This window comes from Tubulanus polymorphus, chromosome 1 (genome assembly GCF_964204645.1).
Source record: "Tubulanus polymorphus chromosome 1, tnTubPoly1.2, whole genome shotgun sequence".
NCBI classification, from domain to species: domain Eukaryota; kingdom Metazoa; phylum Nemertea; class Palaeonemertea; order Tubulaniformes; family Tubulanidae; genus Tubulanus; species Tubulanus polymorphus.
Genome location: NC_134025.1, coordinates 22,953,714 through 22,973,608, shown reverse-complemented (window position 1 = coordinate 22,973,608; position 19,895 = coordinate 22,953,714). Strand labels below are relative to the sequence as shown.

The 19,895-nt window shown below is 36.4% G+C and overlaps 2 protein-coding genes across 5 annotated transcripts; one reads left to right on the top strand and one right to left on the bottom strand.

Annotated features, from left to right (window-relative positions):
• Positions 1-1,378: 1,378 nt before the first annotated feature.
• Positions 1,379-5,514, bottom strand: LOC141908585 (monocarboxylate transporter 13-like). Of its 4 annotated transcripts, none has more exons than XM_074798693.1 (6): positions 5,087-5,514; positions 4,710-4,959; positions 3,833-3,976; positions 2,606-3,427; positions 1,935-2,242; positions 1,379-1,731 (listed from the first exon to the last, which is right to left on the bottom strand). In XM_074798693.1, exons 2-6 carry the CDS (start codon positions 4,948-4,950, stop codon positions 1,723-1,725), a joined length of 1,524 nt encoding a protein of 507 aa, XP_074654794.1. In that variant the 5' UTR covers positions 4,951-4,959; positions 5,087-5,514; the 3' UTR covers positions 1,379-1,722. The 4 variants fall into 4 exon arrangements, with proteins under 4 accessions (XP_074654794.1, XP_074654803.1, XP_074654810.1 ...); XM_074798702.1 differs by having other exon boundaries at positions 4,710-4,930; positions 5,087-5,513; XM_074798709.1 differs by having other exon boundaries at positions 4,710-4,930; positions 5,190-5,513.
• A 584-nt stretch (positions 5,515-6,098) lies between these two features.
• Positions 6,099-19,336, top strand: LOC141902488 (uncharacterized). The gene is made up of 29 exons (XM_074790245.1): positions 6,099-6,239; positions 6,712-6,819; positions 7,084-7,172; positions 7,269-7,453; positions 7,851-8,101; positions 8,399-8,522; positions 8,604-8,734; positions 8,813-8,918; positions 8,999-9,221; positions 9,294-9,442; positions 9,535-9,720; positions 9,926-10,162; positions 10,241-10,321; positions 10,400-10,554; positions 10,920-11,079; positions 11,164-11,268; positions 11,357-11,543; positions 11,616-11,752; positions 11,836-11,991; positions 12,386-12,545; positions 12,993-13,115; positions 14,556-14,786; positions 15,421-15,612; positions 15,688-15,786; positions 15,952-16,135; positions 16,216-16,361; positions 16,676-16,690; positions 18,478-18,604; positions 18,694-19,336. Exons 2-28 carry the CDS (start codon positions 6,813-6,815, stop codon positions 18,592-18,594), a joined length of 3,936 nt encoding a protein of 1,311 aa, XP_074646346.1. The 5' UTR covers positions 6,099-6,239; positions 6,712-6,812; the 3' UTR covers positions 18,595-18,604; positions 18,694-19,336.
• Positions 19,337-19,895: the final 559 nt, after the last annotated feature.

Genomic DNA, 19,895 nt, shown 5'->3' with positions numbered 1-19,895 from the left:
TTTGCATTTATTTGATTTTGTTGAAAAAAAAACTGCAAATTCCATTATTACAACGTATATGCAGACGACGCCATGGTAACGGTCTATCTCGTGTAATTTAGATACATGTAAAAACATGAAAATATACGGTATATGACGTGATCGATGCCGTCGCAAAATGCATTTTCAATAACATTGCCAGGTGGCCGAATCCCATGACTACATACATGTACACTTGAATAGACTGTCGTCCTTTGAAATCGTTCAAACATGATATCTGTATTGATTGCCGTTAATTTGACAGGTTGATAAAAGCTAAAACTAGACATTATGTCCCGCGCCAATCATCGATATCATCGTAAAAAAGTTCAACTTAAATGGATTGGTCGTTGTTGCGATGTCTGATAGTCGTGTCTTGTTATTACTGGTTGTGACGTATGATCTTCTCTTTTCCTTTTCAGACAGCCCTATGAACGATGAAGACTGAAGGAATTTATGAAAGCTACTATCTTATCAAACCATGGTCTCCTTAATACGGAAATGTTTGTGGTATAATATGAATTGGTCACGGCCTCTTAAGACTGGACAGCATTACGCATACACTTATCGTGGTTGTGACATCGATTTGCTAGTGTTAAGACTTGATGTCGTGAAATCTGGAGCACGAGTATATCACTTTGTGTCGACATTATCTCCATTTATCAATATAACATTGGACCTATAAATATGTCCGTGAAATTATAAGTCTGTTCTCTAACGTTGGCTAATATATACCTTCGACCTACATGTGTACGTGAATATGGTCACATATTTCGATTTTCGGTTTGAATCTAGGCGGCGCTAGGCTTTTATTGAGTAATAGGCCATCAGGCGATCACCGTTATGTGGTCTACATTAGCAAAGGCGATTACATCTAAGACTTTAATGTGTTACTTCCAAGAACACCCAAAGTATACGTTATATTTGTTGTGTACAGATTTCAGTGTTGAATTTTCTTTGTCTTTTCACAATTAAAACTCAAACATATTGAACAAACAAACGTCAATTGTATATATATATATATATAACTTAATCAAGACCTGATGAATTATAAACACATGTACGAAATGGGCATTTCTTCATCAGGAGACGTTAGTGAAATAAATCCGGATTATTTTCTACAAAACTTTCGCATTTTTCACAACTTTGATCGGTATAAAATGTTAGGATCGTCGATGGTTAAATGATTGCAAGAAGTTAGAAACATCGTCGGTGGCTGAAAGAATATTTTTCGCTTTTTGACGTTACCTTTACATAATAATACTGGCTGCCCTTCTTGGGAACATACACACGAAAAATAATGAAAAAAACCAATGATTTATTTTAAAGTGACTATATATGTATATATATTTCTGGCCATATATAATATAAATGACTCAGCGGAACATAAACATTTAAGTTTCTATAATAATGTTCGATGCAATATGCATTATTTCAATATATTTCTGACCCGTTTTTTATGTTAAAACACATATAATACTTTTCATAGATGAAAACTTGAAGTTTGGTTCTCATCACGTCGCTTGAAAGACATCGTCTATGTTTCTTCGCCGGATCGCAGGAGACAGAGTTATTGGCACAACCATCGATGCAAAGACGCTTTGCATTTGAGTTCACGCGTGAATTACATTATCTTCTTTTACTTGAAGATTAGTTCGTAGAGATTTATCAACATCTTACTCATTCCGTGTCGCTGCAAATGATTCATTTGTTCTGAAAATATATTTCAACGCAATAAAAAATGGTGGCTAGACCAAAAACGATAATTTTCCTTGATAAGAGTGCAATTGAAAGATTGATACTTATCTAGATAATTATATATTTAAAGGGCAGAAGTATGTATGTACTAGGATTATGACTATAACGATTTCAAGGCTATTTGGGGCTTAATTGTGGACGAGCATATGACAACGTACAACTCGTAGTTCTAATTGGGGAAGAGGTGATTCATCCTCTGTCGGCTGACGATCATATCCATTGGCAGCCTCCTTATTTTCGCTTCTGTCGAGACAGGAGTCAGTTTCGTTGCATTGCTCGACGTCGTCATCGTCTGTTGAAACATAGTTCGATTTCGCCGGCGTCGTCGTGACGTCACGTTTTGCACAGCAGGCGTCCGACCAGATCACGAGCCAATGAGGTAATGTAACAACGATACCCAGAAAAACGAACCCCGCGCCCAAATATAACGAATTGGCATAACTTCCAGTATAGTCGTAGAGCATGCCTGAAAAGAAAGGAGAACTGCACGATGAGCAGTCGCGATGAGCAAAATAGTTTTTATTCGGGGGAGGATCCAGAGGCAAATTTTGAAGGACTTGACACATTCCAAACATTTTGATGTCGAGAAAGGCAATATTAGGCGCACTCCCACACTGAAATGCACCGATTATCTTTATTGACGAAATGAAATAGAGCACTCGATTGACTTGCAAACAAGTCCTCCTGGATCCGCCCCTTGCCATTGATTTAAGGATTTTTCCAAAACGATTTCGGAATGCACATTTTCAAACAGAAACAGAAATCCCCGCTGCACCCCTCTTTGATAAGCAATGCGTTTAGATTTAGTTTAACAATATATTTGTCATACCGGCGACAGGTGGCCCGATAAGGAATCCGATTCCACACGAGAACATAATGTATCCACAAGCAGCGGCTATATATTCCGTTTCCAACAATTCAGCGATTACACAAGGCAGATAACAACCATAAGCCGCAAAACTAAATCCGATTCCACAGGTTGCCGCCATAAGTCCCGTATAGTTGCCCATGAAGGGGAATATGACGAGAAAGACCCCGGCTAGAAATGTAACTACCATATACAATTCTAACGTTTCTACTTTCGGGTGATGCGTTATCGCGCCTTGGACAACCCGGCCCAAGAGATTCGATACGCCGATCGCTGAAATGATGTAACGCGCTTTTTCGTTGTCCAATTGGTAAATATCAATCGCGGCCGCTGACAAGTGTATGTAGGCAATTAAGTATCCGCAGGACACAAAAAATGCATGGAACATAAGAAGGACAAAGGTTCTGTGTTTAAACATTCCGAGCCGAATGATTTTGTTTCTTGGTTTGACCGGTTTCAGATTCAAGCTCGTTATCGATCCGATAATTTCTTCGACCTGGTCGATGTGTGGTCGTTTGGTGGCGTTTTGCGACAATGCGGAACTCGCGATTGAAGGATCGATCAATAAACCCGAGATAGATAAATGCAACGCAAAGCCGCCTAATATCAGGATCGAACCCCTCCAGCCATATACGTTTACGGTAAAGTTGACAAATATCGGCAAAATGAACATTCCTAGACTCGTAGCGGACATGCATATTGCCATCATAACTGTTCGCATTCTGTTGAAACTTTGAGCCATCACTGCTATCGTCGGCACATGAGCCATACCAAATCCTAGCCCTACAAAATGACTTAATGAGATATATATATACATTCACTTAACCCATGGAACTAATAAAGATTCGTGGAGGGGCCGTATTAACATAGTGTAGAATAAATACAACGAGACGGATCGTACTTAATAGGTTAACTAGTTTGTTTGACAACACGAGTTTTTGGTACTAGTGCATAGTAGCTTCATCAGGTGACTCGTTCGCCCGATGAAGCTACTACACTAGTGGCGAAAGCTCGTACTTCGAATGAGCTAGTTAACCTTTAAAGTACTACTTTATTACGATCCGTCTCGTTGTATTAACCCATGGAACTGAACAATATGTCCTTTGACAGGTAAAATCCTGCGTATAAAAAACATAATTCGTGAAATTAATAGATTTGGAGATGACTTCGTTTTTTTCTGTTTCTTACCTGTGATAAGTCCGTAAGTTACGATGAGAACGTAAACATTGGTCGCAAAGGCTGACGCAACGATTCCGCCAGACGAAAGCAGTCCGGCAACAAATATAACTCTTTTGAATCCCCATTTGTTTACCATCATACCAGAGAGCGGCCCTAAAACATCGAAGTTAGAAATGTGATAGTGTCCAACTTTTCACGAAGGTTTTTTGTGTGGTGGTAAGTTATTATTATCATTTTAAAAAAATCATATTCATGGGAAAATAAACAGTAGCATGATCATCGATAATTGTCAAAACGGCTGATATTTTCAAAGCTACGAGTTATAATCCTGTAAACCTTTGAGTTATTACTATTTCATACTTCCAATCTGTTATAAAATTTCCGCTTTTCACCGTGTGTATATATTCGTTGTATACATTTTATAATTCGAGTAACACGTCTTAAAAACATCTTGAATGCAATACGTTGCTGGGATTAGTTCAAACCACGGAGTAATTGTAATTGGTTGCAACATTGTATTCAAATTGATCGGAATATTTCCTCTATCGTGTTACGAATTAATTCATGGGTGAAGTATCCACGTATATACAAGTAGTTAAATAAACACGCGAGTTACATTCATTTTCATTGCTGTATTTTTCATTTAATTTATATACGTTTTCCATGGCCGGACTTTTCACTATAAAAAAAGTGGAAAATCCGACTTGTGTCATTTTTTGTAAGTCGGCTCTTTTCTACTGGTTCCAAATGATCCGACTTATGCATGGTTTACACTGTATATATGTTGAAACGAACTTCTCGAACGAAAATGCATTCGTGGCTTCGTGGCGATCAAATTTTCAGAAGACTACGTTGATTACATTACACTATAGATAAGCCAACTTACCACTACAAAGCATAACTGCCAAATTGACGGATCCCAACCAAGCAGTGACTCCGCTGCCATTCTTAAAAGCATTCAACCATTCGACGGTATAGGTGCCGATAGAATAAGGAATCCCACCGGTGATGAAGATGGAGTTGAAAGCAGCAATGAGGAGTATTAAGCTATTGAGCGTTTCCTTCGCTGTAGAGTCCATCGTCGTCGTTGTTTGTTGTTGTAGTTCCCTCGAAGAAAGAGAAGACATTTTGTCCTTCTGTAGACATTTGTTATGATTAAATACCTTAGTCGCGCAAAATCGAAAAGAATGGTGTTTATAATTACTGATATGAATAAATACATTCTTACTAATCAGCTGATATTTATATCTGACCTTTGTTTACCTGGTGTTGATAGTGGGCAAGCCAATGACAGCTTCTATCGCTGAACACCGTAGAGAAAACCCTTTCGTAAATATCAAAATTTACCTAACGATGAATGAATTACCTTGTGGCCGAAGTTTTACCAGACCTCTAATATATATTGCAGCAGTAAACACGAACTCCAGAACAATAGTCCCATGATTTAGGTATACACGCCGTTCTTTGTTTCCCACCCCCGATATGCTGCTCGCTTCAACTGGGGAGGTTGTTTCGACGGAATGGCTTTACACGACTCAGTGTGTCGAGCGCTCAGATCTGCAGATGGTGCCGCACAACACAATAGCCCCACCCAACACAAACAATTGAAAGCGTGCTAATTATTAAGAGTTGATGTATATCACGAGCGTTGTTTAGAGTCCATATTTTTGTTTGCAATTATGATGCCACTTTAAAAACTTATTTATCTAATAAGAACAAGAAACTATTGCAAGTAAATGGTTCTGAATTCACTAATAGGTTGAGAATGTGCATTTAATTTAGTTTTCGGAGCTGCGGTAAAAACATTCCAGGAAATGCTAGGAAAAGTAGTTAGCAAAACGTTTAGTATTGTGAACAGTAATTCTCGGTCGTATTTACGTAATACGTAGCATTCAATTGATTTAAGCCGAGTCTAGTTCTTTGCCAAAAGCCGCGCCTAAAGGTCTCTCCAAATAGAATGCTACAAACACAAGTTGGATGTATATGTATTATTATAGTCACCGTGAGAGTTTCCTTGGAACAACAATTAGATAACTAACGGTGATGCGGAAGCCGGTGCGCTGTTGGTATAAATGATTTAATTCTGCAAAAATGCAATTTACTGATACTATCCAGACTTTTTAGATATACTGAAAAATATCATACGCGGAAAAAATCGCTGACATTTTTAAGGAGAGAATTCGAAAAATCAAATAGTTCAAAATATTTGGGACTCGACCTTACTAAACCATGTTCTGGCGCTGCCGTTTACGATTTAATACTTAGCAACTGTCATAGACAATGTAAACAAAGTGCACGTGCTGTGGCACAGTATATAACTGTTTGTTCACGAATTAATGTCTCTACATCGACTAGATTAAGCACACAATTAAGTTCACAATGTCGGCACCGTCTCTTGGTAATCATCGCACCCAATGTAAGCAACCTCAGTTTTACATGTCTTGAATGTTAAATGACATATGTCCTTGAGGAGGTAGGATAATTCAAATTCATTTTATTCATCATAAATCAAAAGTATATGGTTGTAAATAAACAAGCAAGCATCAACAATAAAACAATACTGGTAAAGAGATACAATATAATATCTATAAAGTGACAAATATTAACAAACATACAATATGAAACGATGCCTACTAAACTAAGTAAAAGCTAACCACTTGCAAAACAACCTAACTCAACGATTAGAAATTCTAGTGAGCCTAGTAATGAAAATCAAGTTATCGAATATTGGAAATTTTTGTTGTGTGACATCCCACTTGCAGATCACTACACCATGTCTACAGCATTGCCGCTGACTAAACCTCTCCTCAGTGCTGATTGTGAAGCATGTAAACATGTTAGGCCTACTGCATACGTGTAGTGACTATTATAAGTGGATATGATTTCAGTTTAAGGATACCAGAGACGATTGCTTGTATCGCGGAGTAATGGTGTAAAATGTTAGAAAGAATACGTTTCCTCTAATAGAAGTGCCGACACAAAGAATACAATGAAAGGTCTGTTTCCCCGGTAAAATCTTTTAAAGCAGTTTGTGGAGTATTTTATTGTGACTTGTTATTTCAGAATGTTTAACACCTTGCAATTTTGTCTGTTTAGCATTGTATGTCTCGGGTCAATCTTTTGAAATCATATTTCCATGTTTGCATCGAAAATCTATTGATTAAAAAGTGTCGGCCTAAGATATACACTTATGCATTTTGCTATGGAGCTAAACGATTGAGACAATTTGAAATCGGTAAAGAATATTCTTTCACTTATAGGTTTAGACATAACAGGAGAAAATCTTGAGGATTTATTAGCCTATGACGACCTTTTTCTGGATTATTTCAATGCATTTCTAGCACTGCCTGTAAGTAGTTGGAAGAAACAAGTTATAGTGTCTCCTAAAAATTTTTCCTGCAATTCTTTCATAGCCAAAGATTTTTGTTCTGTTCGTTCTCTTTAGGCGTTTCCACAACCTCTGCAGTATGACAGACTGGCCGGAAACTTCCGCAATGTGCCGGGAACGACGTACAGTCTAACGGGATCAGCGCAAAGTCGCATGACGACGCCTTTATATGGCGCGACTGATGACGAGCGAGAGCAGCAGTTAGAATGGGCTAAAGACGAGCGATTACCTCTGTTTATGAAGTAAGAGAAAATAAACAGCGTTCGATTTTTAAAACTAGATTCAGATTTATATAACAGTATTGTATTATTCATTAGATTTAAGCTGTACCCGGTAGTTGATTAGTTTTATCACCGGAGACATGCGATATGCCGATTATTTCAGTTTGTGGTTGAATTATTTATCAGCACAAAATGTTGGCAATCAGCGCGACGTGCTTTAAATCATCGGCCTTGTCACAGCATCCATATTGACCCCTGAATATTACTGGGGGCCTCTAGCTGCTCAGATACGACATACAGTACCCTATTTCCTTTTTGATGAATTCTGCCTTATGAAAATGTTAGCTTAGTCCCCAGGAAGGTCCAGTATATAAATGCATGTAACTAAAGTCAATTTTTCTTGTGTTTTATTTCTCAGAACGAAATTATTTCGGGAATTCAAACTGAGTAAACTATTGCTGCGACCGCTGGATGATCGGTATTCGGCCAGTAGGGGTAGCAGCCGTAATATAAGAGGCTACAGCAGACAGACGGGTAGTTACCTGTCCAGTCTCAGTAACAGCGCAGCCCATGATGCCGATGAATTTTCATGGAGCGACTATCGCGCGGAACTCTTCAGATATCAAAGACCTGGAAGTCGAGCACTGAGTTTGCCCATCCTACAAGGGGGTAAGTTTCGAGGACAGGCTCAGAACTTGTTTCATGAAGCAAAAGTATGGATCATATTTAATTAACTTATGTGAAAAAGTATAAAGCTTGCAAAAATTATGTGAATATGTCCATCGCTGGTCTAAAGTTTGATACAAGTAAACAAGCTTTTCTTTTGTTTTTAAACAGTTTGGTTTTGGCATTTAGAAATAGCTTGTATTCTCATCTTAACAGTTTAATTGCCCGGTTAAATTGTCTACCTGGTATACTTGAAAATTAGATTGCCTTGCTTAATGAACTGGAAATGTTTGTCTCCAGAGTTTTCCAGTAATTACACCTCAACTGGATTCACATCTACCACTACTACAACAGAGCAGGGTTACAGCCAGGGCAGTATGCCAACTGGTTTGACTGAATCAAAGAAAACGAATCTTATTAAATGGTAAGCCGCTTACCCTCTATCCTCATATTGAATCTATACCTGAACTATGAATCTCATATACTTATTGTATTGTTTTGATAGGCACAACACACAACTGCAGCTGGGAATGGGCGATTCTCCATATAGTAATGGTCTCAGTCAAAACAGTAAAGAATCAAAAGATGTTACATTCAGTCGCCACGAAACATTAGTGTCGATTCACGAAGATTCTTGTAAGTAAAGATAGATGAACTAATCAAAAGTATATTCATTCCAAAACAATCTATTAATGGTCTGTTGTCTTAATTCAGTAAATTCAGATACCTCTAGTAGCCTTGAAAAGTCACACTTCAAAACCAAACGACCAAAAGCTTCTGGAGACACTACATCAGTTAAATTCCAACAAGAACCTCATAGGTAAATGTTTAACCTATTCAAGACTCTAATGTGCCTCTGTGAATCTTTTTACCACATTGAGTGTTCTATTTTCATGTTAGGGCTCTATCTGCGCCAGTCAACTATGAAGAATTTCAAAAGCAACCACCATACAAAGACTTTGACTTTCTGTTTGGCGAAGATGAACTTGACAATGATCAAGCATACGTCTCGTTTGGAGAAGATGCTGCTGCTAATGAGGAGCAAACAGAGGAAGCCATGAAAAACCTGGAAGGCAAACATCAAATGACTTATCAGCAAATGAAAGAAGAGGCACTTGGTTCTGTAAGTCCCTGGTACAGAAATGACAATTCCCCGTTTATTTCATTGATTCCTTGATTTCTTACTTCGTGTTAGGCTGTTGGGCTGAGAGAATTTTTCAACTTCCTCTCTGGAACAGCTGGAAAAAAGATGGCGGATTACTGGTTGGATTGCGAGTTCTATAAAGACTCAATGGAAGATTTTGATGAAATTCGAAATGTCGCTACAAGAAATAGATTGTTCAGGTAACTATTAGTTACTATACAGTTCAAGAGTATATCGTATGTTAGTAACCATTTATTTCCTGATATATTTCAATCAATGATTTTAAATTCAGGGATATCAAAGATAGATATCGTTTGAATTTTACGAACGATGCTCAGGAACAGATGTTGAAAGCTGCCTCCAACGCAAATTTGAGTCACACAATATTCATTCGAACTCAATACGATGTACTACGAAGACTACGGGCATATTGGGTACCAAGATTCATAATACACAAAGGAAGAGTTGATGGTTTTGGGTAGGTTTCTAGGGTATAATATTCATTTCACACATACCATAACATCTTCGGGTCCTTTTTGACAAAATTAGAATTATCTGCAGGATAAACCGTAAACCAAAGTTGTAACAAGAGATATTTTGCCCTACGAATGAACAGCCCCATGAAATATTCAACTGCAAATCAAGTTCATTATAGACTAAATCGTTATGTTCTTCTTTCTCAGGCTTTACTTAGAAAACGATATGGATAAATCAAGGCCTGAAAGTCGTCTGTCAGTACTGTTTCCATCGATTTCCCTTGTGAATTCCATACCTGTGAAACCGGATGATATACTGAGCATTGTTAAAACAATGAAATGGGATTTCATCAGTCAAGCTGGACGAAAGTTAGATAGTCGTATCAAGTCAGCTAAGAGGAAAAGTAAGGAAGATTATGAAACTCAAGTTATCACTCCAACAAGGTAAAGAACATTCATTACACGTTACAATTTTTGAAGAACTTCTTTTATTTCACTTACCTGTTAACTTGCTTTTTCTAGGACAATTCAGGAGATTTTGGTGCTGGCACTTACTTCTGATAAAGCAGCTGGCGGCCCGTTTAATTCCTACCTAGAGAAAATGTATGTAATCTTGTCACACATGAATTCAATGGCTTTGCTGATTGTTGATTGATAATATCTTTCCATTATCTATATCAGCAAAGATATGCAACTCCTCTCGAATATGATGTTTTGGCAAGATGTAACTGAGTATGGTATGGCAGAAGATCGGTCTGCAGATCGCCTGTTGAGAATGGTTCATGCCTGGGATATCTACAACAAATACATCGCTAGTGACAGTATATTCAATATCGGTAAGACATGAATTGATGGAAGTGTATTACCAGTAATGCAATGTAATTCAGTCTTATATTTTGTTACTACAACCAATTGCAAAATTGTTATCAAATGACATGCTCTTTGAATATGGTGACTTTGAAGGTCATTGGTTTCTTTATATGTATGAATAACACATGGTATTTCCAGAAATATTGGTACTAAGCGTATTTTCTAATCACGATCAATTGCAAAATTGTAACTCATGACAAGTTCTGTTATTGTGGTGAATTTCAAGTTTATTGATAACTGTATTTGTTCAGATTGTCGAGAATTTCACCAAGTGCGCATGGTATCGATGAAACACTAGTTTAGTTGATACATGACAATATTCTTTTTTTAGGTGCTACTGAAGCTGAAAGAAACAATATCTACAGCATTCTCATTAATACCAAAGATTTTGTTTCCGCTACGTTATTTGATTCCGCCAAAAACCATGCAGTTGATTTGTTGGAGCAATCCTGGATACGTTATTTAAAAGAGGACCTGAAAACGTTTCTCGAGTAAGTACATACAAATTCTCTGCCTGAAAGATGCTAGCGACTCGGGGGCCTATGCTGATAGTCTAGAATGATTGAATATTCCAGGTGTTCAGTTAGTCATCGTGATACACAAGGACCTCCTGGTACCGCAGATGATATAGAAGTATTTGTCCAAGATGGGAGGATCATTGTGCGAAGACCTATCAAAAGGTATACTGAATGCAGGATTTGAATGGAAGATTTTAAGTTTAAATGTAGACCAACAAATGAATCTTTTTAATCAATTTCATATTTACAGAATGACAAATTCTAATAGAGCTATGTTAATGTCAGCTCAAGAAAGCATCGACTCTACAGAGAGAGAATTACGAAGGAAGAAAGCTATCGAAAAGAGACGCATTATGGAGAAAGAAAGAAGGAAAGCTGTGAGAGCTGCGAGACAGCGATTAAAAGAAATGAAATTGGCCAAAAACAAACCAGAAACTGTAAGCAAAGAAAGTGAAGTTTATACAATAGTATTAGTCTGGAATTTTGACTCGATGTTTTCAATCTTGCAGATCGAAGAAGTCGAGAATGAGGAAGAAGGTAAAGGTGAACCGGACTATTATGCCGAAGTCGATGGGAACGAGGAAGGTGACGGAGCGAACAAACAAAAAAAGCCTGTAACATTTGTAAATATGTCAAAAAATAAAGGGTATGTACAATGCATATTTCAAATAGGTATCGCAGGCTATTGAAATTTCAGTTACGGTTATGTATTTTGAAATTTCTATTTAGTCTAATGGCGATTTTTAAGAAATACTTGAGTGATCAACAAGAAAGGAAAGATCTAGTGAATATGATCAATTTATTCCACGAGCTGCATAATTACCAAGTGATCAATGGTGTGGGTGCCAAACACAAGAAGGATGTTCAAGCAACATTAATCTTTAAGTAAGTTCATCACACTAAATAGGTACATGTATTAATATTTTCAAAGGATAATTTACTGAATTAATGATAAAACTAATATTAGACCCCATGCATTTAGTATGATGTATCAAACTATATCATTCTGTCTTAGTCCTTCACCTGCTTTACAACCAGAGTAAGTAAAAATATCGTTATAGATTCTGACCACTGATAAACTAAGTTGTTTAAAGATGCATGAATCTTTGATATTTCACTTCTTTACTTATATATCACACTTTTGTTGTTAGCCCGCTTCCTCAGTGGGCATGGTGTCCATGGACCCCTAATCTAATATGACCTAACATTGTCAATGTAGTGTGTGAACTTCTTATCTACCTGGTATATTCATATATTTCTGTATCGATTTGATAATTAGGACGTATTTCGACCCCAAAAGTAAAAAAGCTGTAACGTTAACTGACCGAATTACGGCACGACTCGGTGTAGAGAAGGAAAGACCTAGGTCACCAACTTTACGAGAAACTCACAGCTTTATTCTACCACTCATTGAAGATGCATTCAAAGAGTTTTGGCAGGTAAGAGACACTGCAACATTCATGTCTAGAATATCAAATTTCCACACTATAGCGTGATGTGCAGTTTACAGTCATGTAGTCATTGGTCAAAGTTTATTTTCTTAATCCTCCATTTAGGAAGGGAAGAGTTTGCAGAAAATCAGAATTCATAAAAGAAAGGTGTTTCTATGTGATGCACATGTACACAATTATCACATTAATGTACTTGATATAGTTTTTCTTATTTCTTATATGTTGTGATACATGTTTTTGTGAATAGATATTGGTACCCGGTACATTTTGTTGTTTGATTAAGATGCTGAAAAGTTGTTGCAATTTTGTTGGTGGTTTTTCCAATTGTCACCCCTCACTTCCTATATACCCGGTATTTCAAGCATCCGTGCAAAGTAATTTTTCGGGTTTGGACATTTCTGTGCACAAATGATCTAGATCTTTTGTTCATTTCAGACACAAGTTGAACAAATGGGAATCACAGCTGAAGACATTGCTCATCTATCTGCGAGTGAACTCGCCATGAAACTCGGTGACACTGATTTGAAAGCCGGTGGCAAAAATCGACGCATGAGAAAGGTAGGAGAAAGACTTCATATTTATTATCATCTCAAGTTTTGATCAATAAGTTTTCTTGAAAATTAATTGAAATTGGTATATCTTCAAGACCTTTTTTTTGGTATTGAAATATATGAGTGGCTTTTCGAAATATTGTGATTTTTCTACAGTGTATACTAATAATGTATACTAATCATTTTGATGGATGCTTTTACATATATATTTGTTTGAAATCTAATTCGTGTTGGATTCAATTAATTTCACTGATTGACTCTGTGTGTCATGAAGGCCTTCACTTATGTTTGATAGTGGATTTCCACCTTAATGAGTAGTCAATGATTCTTGACCCCACGATCAAACATGACAAAAGTCTCCTGTGATTGACTCTTTTTTGGTTGAGCTAACACTCTCATCTTTCATATGTGGCTCATCGTTATGGCCTCTGTTTTCAGTTATTTGGGGTAACTTTTCGAGGTGATCCAGATCTGATAGGTATTGATCTGGATGAACTAGCTGAAAATATGACATCCAGTGAGATGTTTAAGGTACATGTTACGTACTCCCGATAGCTGCCATCCCCGGAAGCTAACACAATTCTATGCTGAGTGTGTCCTAATATTCATTATGTATCAATGTCTTAACTTGTTTTAAGAAAATTCTAACAATCATTCTTCTAGTTCAATGGTAAAGTATGAAGCTCTAGTAGTGGTACAAAAACCTTTCATTTATTAGCTGCCAAATTACTTTAGTAATGGAAACGTCATGTCTATCAAGTGCTCATACTGAAATTTCGTTTTATTTCTGGCTTTCCTGACATAGAAAGGAGAAAAGATTGGTGGTGAATACGTAGGTTTACGTTGTCTGTACTTTAATGTTAATTGCTGCTATGATCTATGAGGCATTGCAAAATATTCTGAATATTCTATCCAGTTTGTGATGTCTCACAATCTATACTGAAATTACACCTGAACATAATTTTTGCTTATGAAATACAGGCCTATCACTGCCATGCCTATTATGAAAAACATTCTCTAGATAAACTTTAGCTCCACTATTAACACATTCTTTGATTTAGTGTAGATATAACTGTTATTTTAAATTTTTTTTAATTTGAATTGACAGGCCTGTCATTGCTTCTCTTTTCAGTACTCATTGTGTGTTTGTTGTACACTAGTACGTCTGTAGCTTAGAAATCATCCCACTGTCCAGTAATTGTAGTAGATGTAGTCTTAAACTTTGATATACCGGTAGATGCGCATCTACAAGATGATCTTTTAGATATGTAATTGGTCTATGAATATGTTGTAATCATTTTCATTCTAGCAAACAACAACTACAACTACATTTAATAAGACATTTCGGTACACGTACAACAAGAATTTAAACGCCAACAAAATGCGTTTTGGGGTAGATTTTTTTTCGTCTTTTTACTACATACGATATTTTATCTATTTGGTGTAGGATTCAACTTTCCTATCTGCCTCTTCATCGCTACTCAGTTCATCTCAGCCCGCTCTGGTAAAAAGGGATTCTAAGATGCTTTCTAAGTCTGACAGCAAAATCTCCCTGCACCGATCGGGCAGCAAACTGTCCGAATCCGTCCTCGGTTCCGAGGATCAACCCGTGGTCGTGGACGCGCCATCTGGGGCAGAAACGTCCCGCAGTAAGAAAAAGAAAAAGAAGAAAAAGAAGGTAACAGCGATGGAAATACGCTTATCCTGTGCAAGAATTCACCCGCCGAACACCTCCGATCACAGCTACTATATAATCACAGACCGTCACAAGCTTTTTAATTCCAAATATACCTTCACATCAACTTATGTCATGTTTCAGGAAAGGAAGTTTACCTTAACCATAGACTTTGATATCTGGTACAGTGGAACCACCTCTGTATGATTCTTGATTATTATGTTTCAATTCAACTGAAACGTCACATGTATGTACGGTATCATTACTACCTGTAATTGTGATTTTCTATCGATACTATTTATTAGATACTATAATCTAACAATTGATTTTATGATTATGCTGATGTTAACAAACCTAATAAATGTATGTAGAATATGATGCAAATACTATGCAGAATGATTTGCCACCTCAAAGAAGCGATTCTGATATGACATGCTTTATATGTAGATGTACCTTAATTCACCAGTATACCTTTTATTTATCATTAAATCATAAACTGTTATCTTTCAGGTGTTAGTAGTGGATGATACTGTTCTTTTTCTGTTTCTGTTGTGATTACACTATCTATATAATGCTCAAACTATCCATTAAGTAAATAAGATAAGAGTTTCATCAAAATTTTGAATCAATTTTCCAGGCTGGTGGCCGAGCACAACCATCCAAAGAGGATAAAATCGATTTTCTGTTATCGCTGAATCAGTCTGCGATGGGCCATCTTCCACTACATATGCTATTCTATTATCGTTACCTGCAAAGATGGGGTGAAGAGGATGGCTTCCCGATGCTGGACAAAGATCTTATTTTCTACATAGAAGTTCAAAAGTTCAAGGTGGATTTCTGAATTAATGGGATCATGATTTCAAGTATTTTCAATGAATTCATGTCCTTTGTTTCGCAATTTCAGGAATGCAGTCATGAATTTGCTAATGAGGAGCTCATGAGGAAAAAAGTACAGGCGATCAGTGACACATTTTTGGATTCAGCCTATCCGCCTCCTTTGCAGGTAAAAGAAATTGAGATATTTCATACAAAGATTTAAAATTCTAGATGAGCAAACGCAAGCAGAACTCTGGCTGAAAGATTCTACATTTGTATCTTCAAATATTGATTATAGAATATCTGATAAAATATCTTGAAAATTGATTACCAGTATTTCATCTTGATGTAGATTGATGTACCTCCTGATCTACACCAAAAGATGGTCAAAACTGCTCAGCGTTATGCCCAAGGAAAGGAGATTACACCGAATCTGTTTGATGAAGCCCAGTACCTTGTATTTAAAGAGTTATTGCCATATTGGGCCGGATTTAAGAAACAATATACACCACCAGAAGATCCAAATAAGCGACCATGTAAGTAGGAAATCATATCTCAGGTGATTTCGTGCTAGCTTCAGATTATTGGAGATCGTCTTTTCTTTGATTTCTATAAGTGACAAAACGTCAGAAACTTCTACGTAAAAGACTAGAAATGTTTGAGACTATGCCTGCACCAACACATGACTTCAAACTGCCCAAATTACCAGATGCACCTGTTGGTAGTATGACGTTCTCATTGACCGAAGGAGTTAAATGGCGGGTAGGTTTTATCTAATGAATATCTAAATCTCTTAACAATCTAACTAGCCTATCTCTTATGTGTTGTGGGATGCATGATTTATACATGTACTTTAAATGTGGCTAAAATTGGTTGTTAAATCTTTACTTCCCTCCTTTCTATTGGTAATTGGCTTTTTTCTAATGTTTCCAAATCCTGTGATTGTTATAGATACATTGTATTTAACCTTCAGTGTTATTTCATTAAAAAATTCTTCTTCACTTTTGAAAAATCCATTCAACTATTTTTTACATAAGCTTTATTTTCTTCTTGTCATTTGATGATGATAATTTCAGTTGGAAGAATTCACGGTAGGTGTCGGGTCTTGTAAACCTAGTTGCAAACTAGCGCTTTTCTTGTAACCCACTAATTCTGTTACATCTAATTCCTAATATAGAAGTCCCAGACTCATATCATTAATAAGTAAAAGCAACGAGTCAAATGCTTTCGATGGAATCAGTATGCGAGCCAATGTACTTTAGGAGCTTCTTCGCTAAAACCGAAGGTATGGTCTCACAAGCATAGAATATTAAAGCACTGGACCTTATATATGTTCATTGTACCAAACTTAAAAAGTATTAGTATCGGTATTATCGTTTCCCGTAAGAATTACTTGCAAATCTATATGGAAGCATCGAGGGGACATGAAAAAAATTTCAATACGATTCCCTTGTGGTGACATTATTTTTTCTTCCTAGATTTATCTGTGACTATTTTTTTCAAAACGATTTTTCGGCAACTTCAACTTTTTTCAAAACAACAAAAAGTTTTGAAGTTACAGATAAATCATTTTGAAAACAATCAAGTCGATAAATCGTTTTTATTTTTTTCTCTGATGTCCCTAAGATGCTCCCATAAATTTTGATCTAACTGATTTGAAATAAAATTATATGATTTGCACTGTCAGCTTCCTTAGAAATCACTTCTTTTCATTTGTACATATGATTACGATTAAATGAACTCTTTTCCATTTTACAGGCTGGATTGGTAAGCCAATTTTATCATTGTGTACTGTATGTCTTTTTAAATTTTAAACCATTCATCACTTAAATTTTCATCGTGGTTTTGGTAAATAATTCATTGTATTCATTTGTTGATGTTGTGATGAAAATAAGTTGTGGCATGTGGTTTGTTTTTATGTTAATTAGTTTGGTTGTAGCTTTATTTTGTTTTTTCAATGGCTGTACAATTTTGGTGTCATAATTTGTTTGTATGTGTGTATTCTAGATCCAAGAAGATAATTTGTATGTATCACGCTCCTCCGAAGCCTAAAATTATTCTATTTTTCTTCATAAAACACACTGGCCGAAAATGGCTTTACCCCTTAACCGGTTTGACCTAAACTGTCCTTCTGGATGAATTAGGAAGTTTTTGACATATTAATGCCTCTTTCTACTTCGCTTGACATTCCGTTGGGTGGCCTGGCTGAGTAAGATTTGTCAGTACCGTACATAAAACCACAGAAGTTTACACTTCTCTGATAAAACTGAGCTGGGCCAACCAATGTCCTCTCAAGCAAAGTTGAAACAGACGTAAGTACAAGTTTCTAGTCTGCAGAGGTCGATAACGCTTGAAAAATCCAAAGATGAAAATGGAAAATGAGAATGTCGCAGATTTGGACTAAATGGAAATATCACTAAGTTGTGACTTCAAACCGGTTAAGGGTTCATTGTTACTGGATATAATGCACTTTTTAGCTTGATATCATATCTTGAATGATACAGTACAGTACATAATCACTACTTTTGTCACCAAGCTGAATTTTGTTTTTTTGTTAGACATATCTCCTTTATTCTCTCAAGTTCGAAGTCTCTTAATAGTTTTGGGTTAGTTTTTATATTGAAAATAATGTGCATGTGCCATATATTGTAGCGGTACATGTTATATGTACATGCACATATTTTCAATATTTTGCACTTTTTGTTGACCAGTTTTTATCATAGCTATACAGTGTGCTGTCTAGTTTACATTATTCTAGAAATAAGAATCGCTGAAAATATATGATCTTATGTCTTAAAATTCAAAGTCCAAAAATTGTTTTATTGATTGTACATATCCAGTGAAATATTCAATCATGATTTATTTGCAAATTCTTTAGGATCGAAGTGGAGAGGAATACGGCGCAAGTCAACAGCAAGGGCCAAACCCTCCGAGTAGAATGAGAAGCAATCAAAGTATGACATCTGTAAATAGTATAACGGGTGCAGCTTCATAACGTATCAGCAGTATGTATGATTATTAGTAAATGATAGGGTTTATGATCTCTGCCTGAAGAGCTGATCTATTTCTAATTACTCTGAATTTGTCTTTTCAGTGTGTGGATAGTATGATCTAAGGCATACATAGTAAATTTATCGCATCATCTTACACTGATTACAAGTTTCACCATTACTATGCCAGCAGATGGACTTAGGAATGAGAGCGTCAATAATAAATGAACAAATAGATTTTAGATACCGGAATTGTCCTCAAGGTGTAATATCCTGGCACTGCTGTACAGGAATGTTCCACGGTCTAGGCATTATTGCGATAATCTGTGTATTCCTTACCTTTGATATAGAATAGGTGATTGAAATAAAACTGGGTTGCATTTTATTTCCAATTTATATTTCCTTGCTTTTGTTCCAACAATACAAATGCCAAAAGTTCTGTTGCATATTTAGATTTGTATTAGTTTTATGTTTAGAGAACTGAAAGAACTGTGATACTGTACACTTGGCTAGTCAATATTGTCCATGATGTAGGCCTACTGCTGAAAAGATTTAAGATATGTAATACTGATTGAGATTATGGTTAACTGTGCCATAAACATATGGTACGTTTTTAAAACTATAGATTATGCAAATTGTCTTATTAATGATGATTGTGTCTGCCAATTTCCTGACAAAAATACTTCCATATATGGCCATTTTAGCCATATGCACCTCTATTTATTATGTTGAGTTATTATGTACTTACTGGCATTATGATCTATTTGAATTGCACTACTGTTGTGCACTATATGTTGTTTAAGTTAGTAAATTAATATAAAAAAGTCTACCTTAATATTAGCATTATTCAATTTGAGAGGAAAGCATCCGTTGGCTATCAAGAGGTAGAGTTATGTATCAGTTTGAATGGTAATATAGTAGATCCTTCCCATGAAAAGACAATGGTATGCTGAACAGATGAAATAAAGGTGTAGATGGATTTGATCCATTAAGCTGTCATTCCTGGTTGGAAGAGATAGTTCTTGGACCAGAATTATTTTAAAGAGGCATTTCAAAGTTCAGGGAACCAGAAGAACTTATGACTATTCGTTAATCCATACAACATTCAGCCATTATTCCTTGGTAAACAACACCAGTTGCCAGTCAGCTATCTCAGTTTTGATTGGGCTGCAGATGTGTGGAGGGTGCACGTATATATCTTATAAACCAAATATAAACGCAATCCATTGAAGGTCTTCAAAACTTCTCAAAATGGATGGACAGACTCAAAGTGAATACAATCGCGAGTTGAGGCTACACCCGAGTG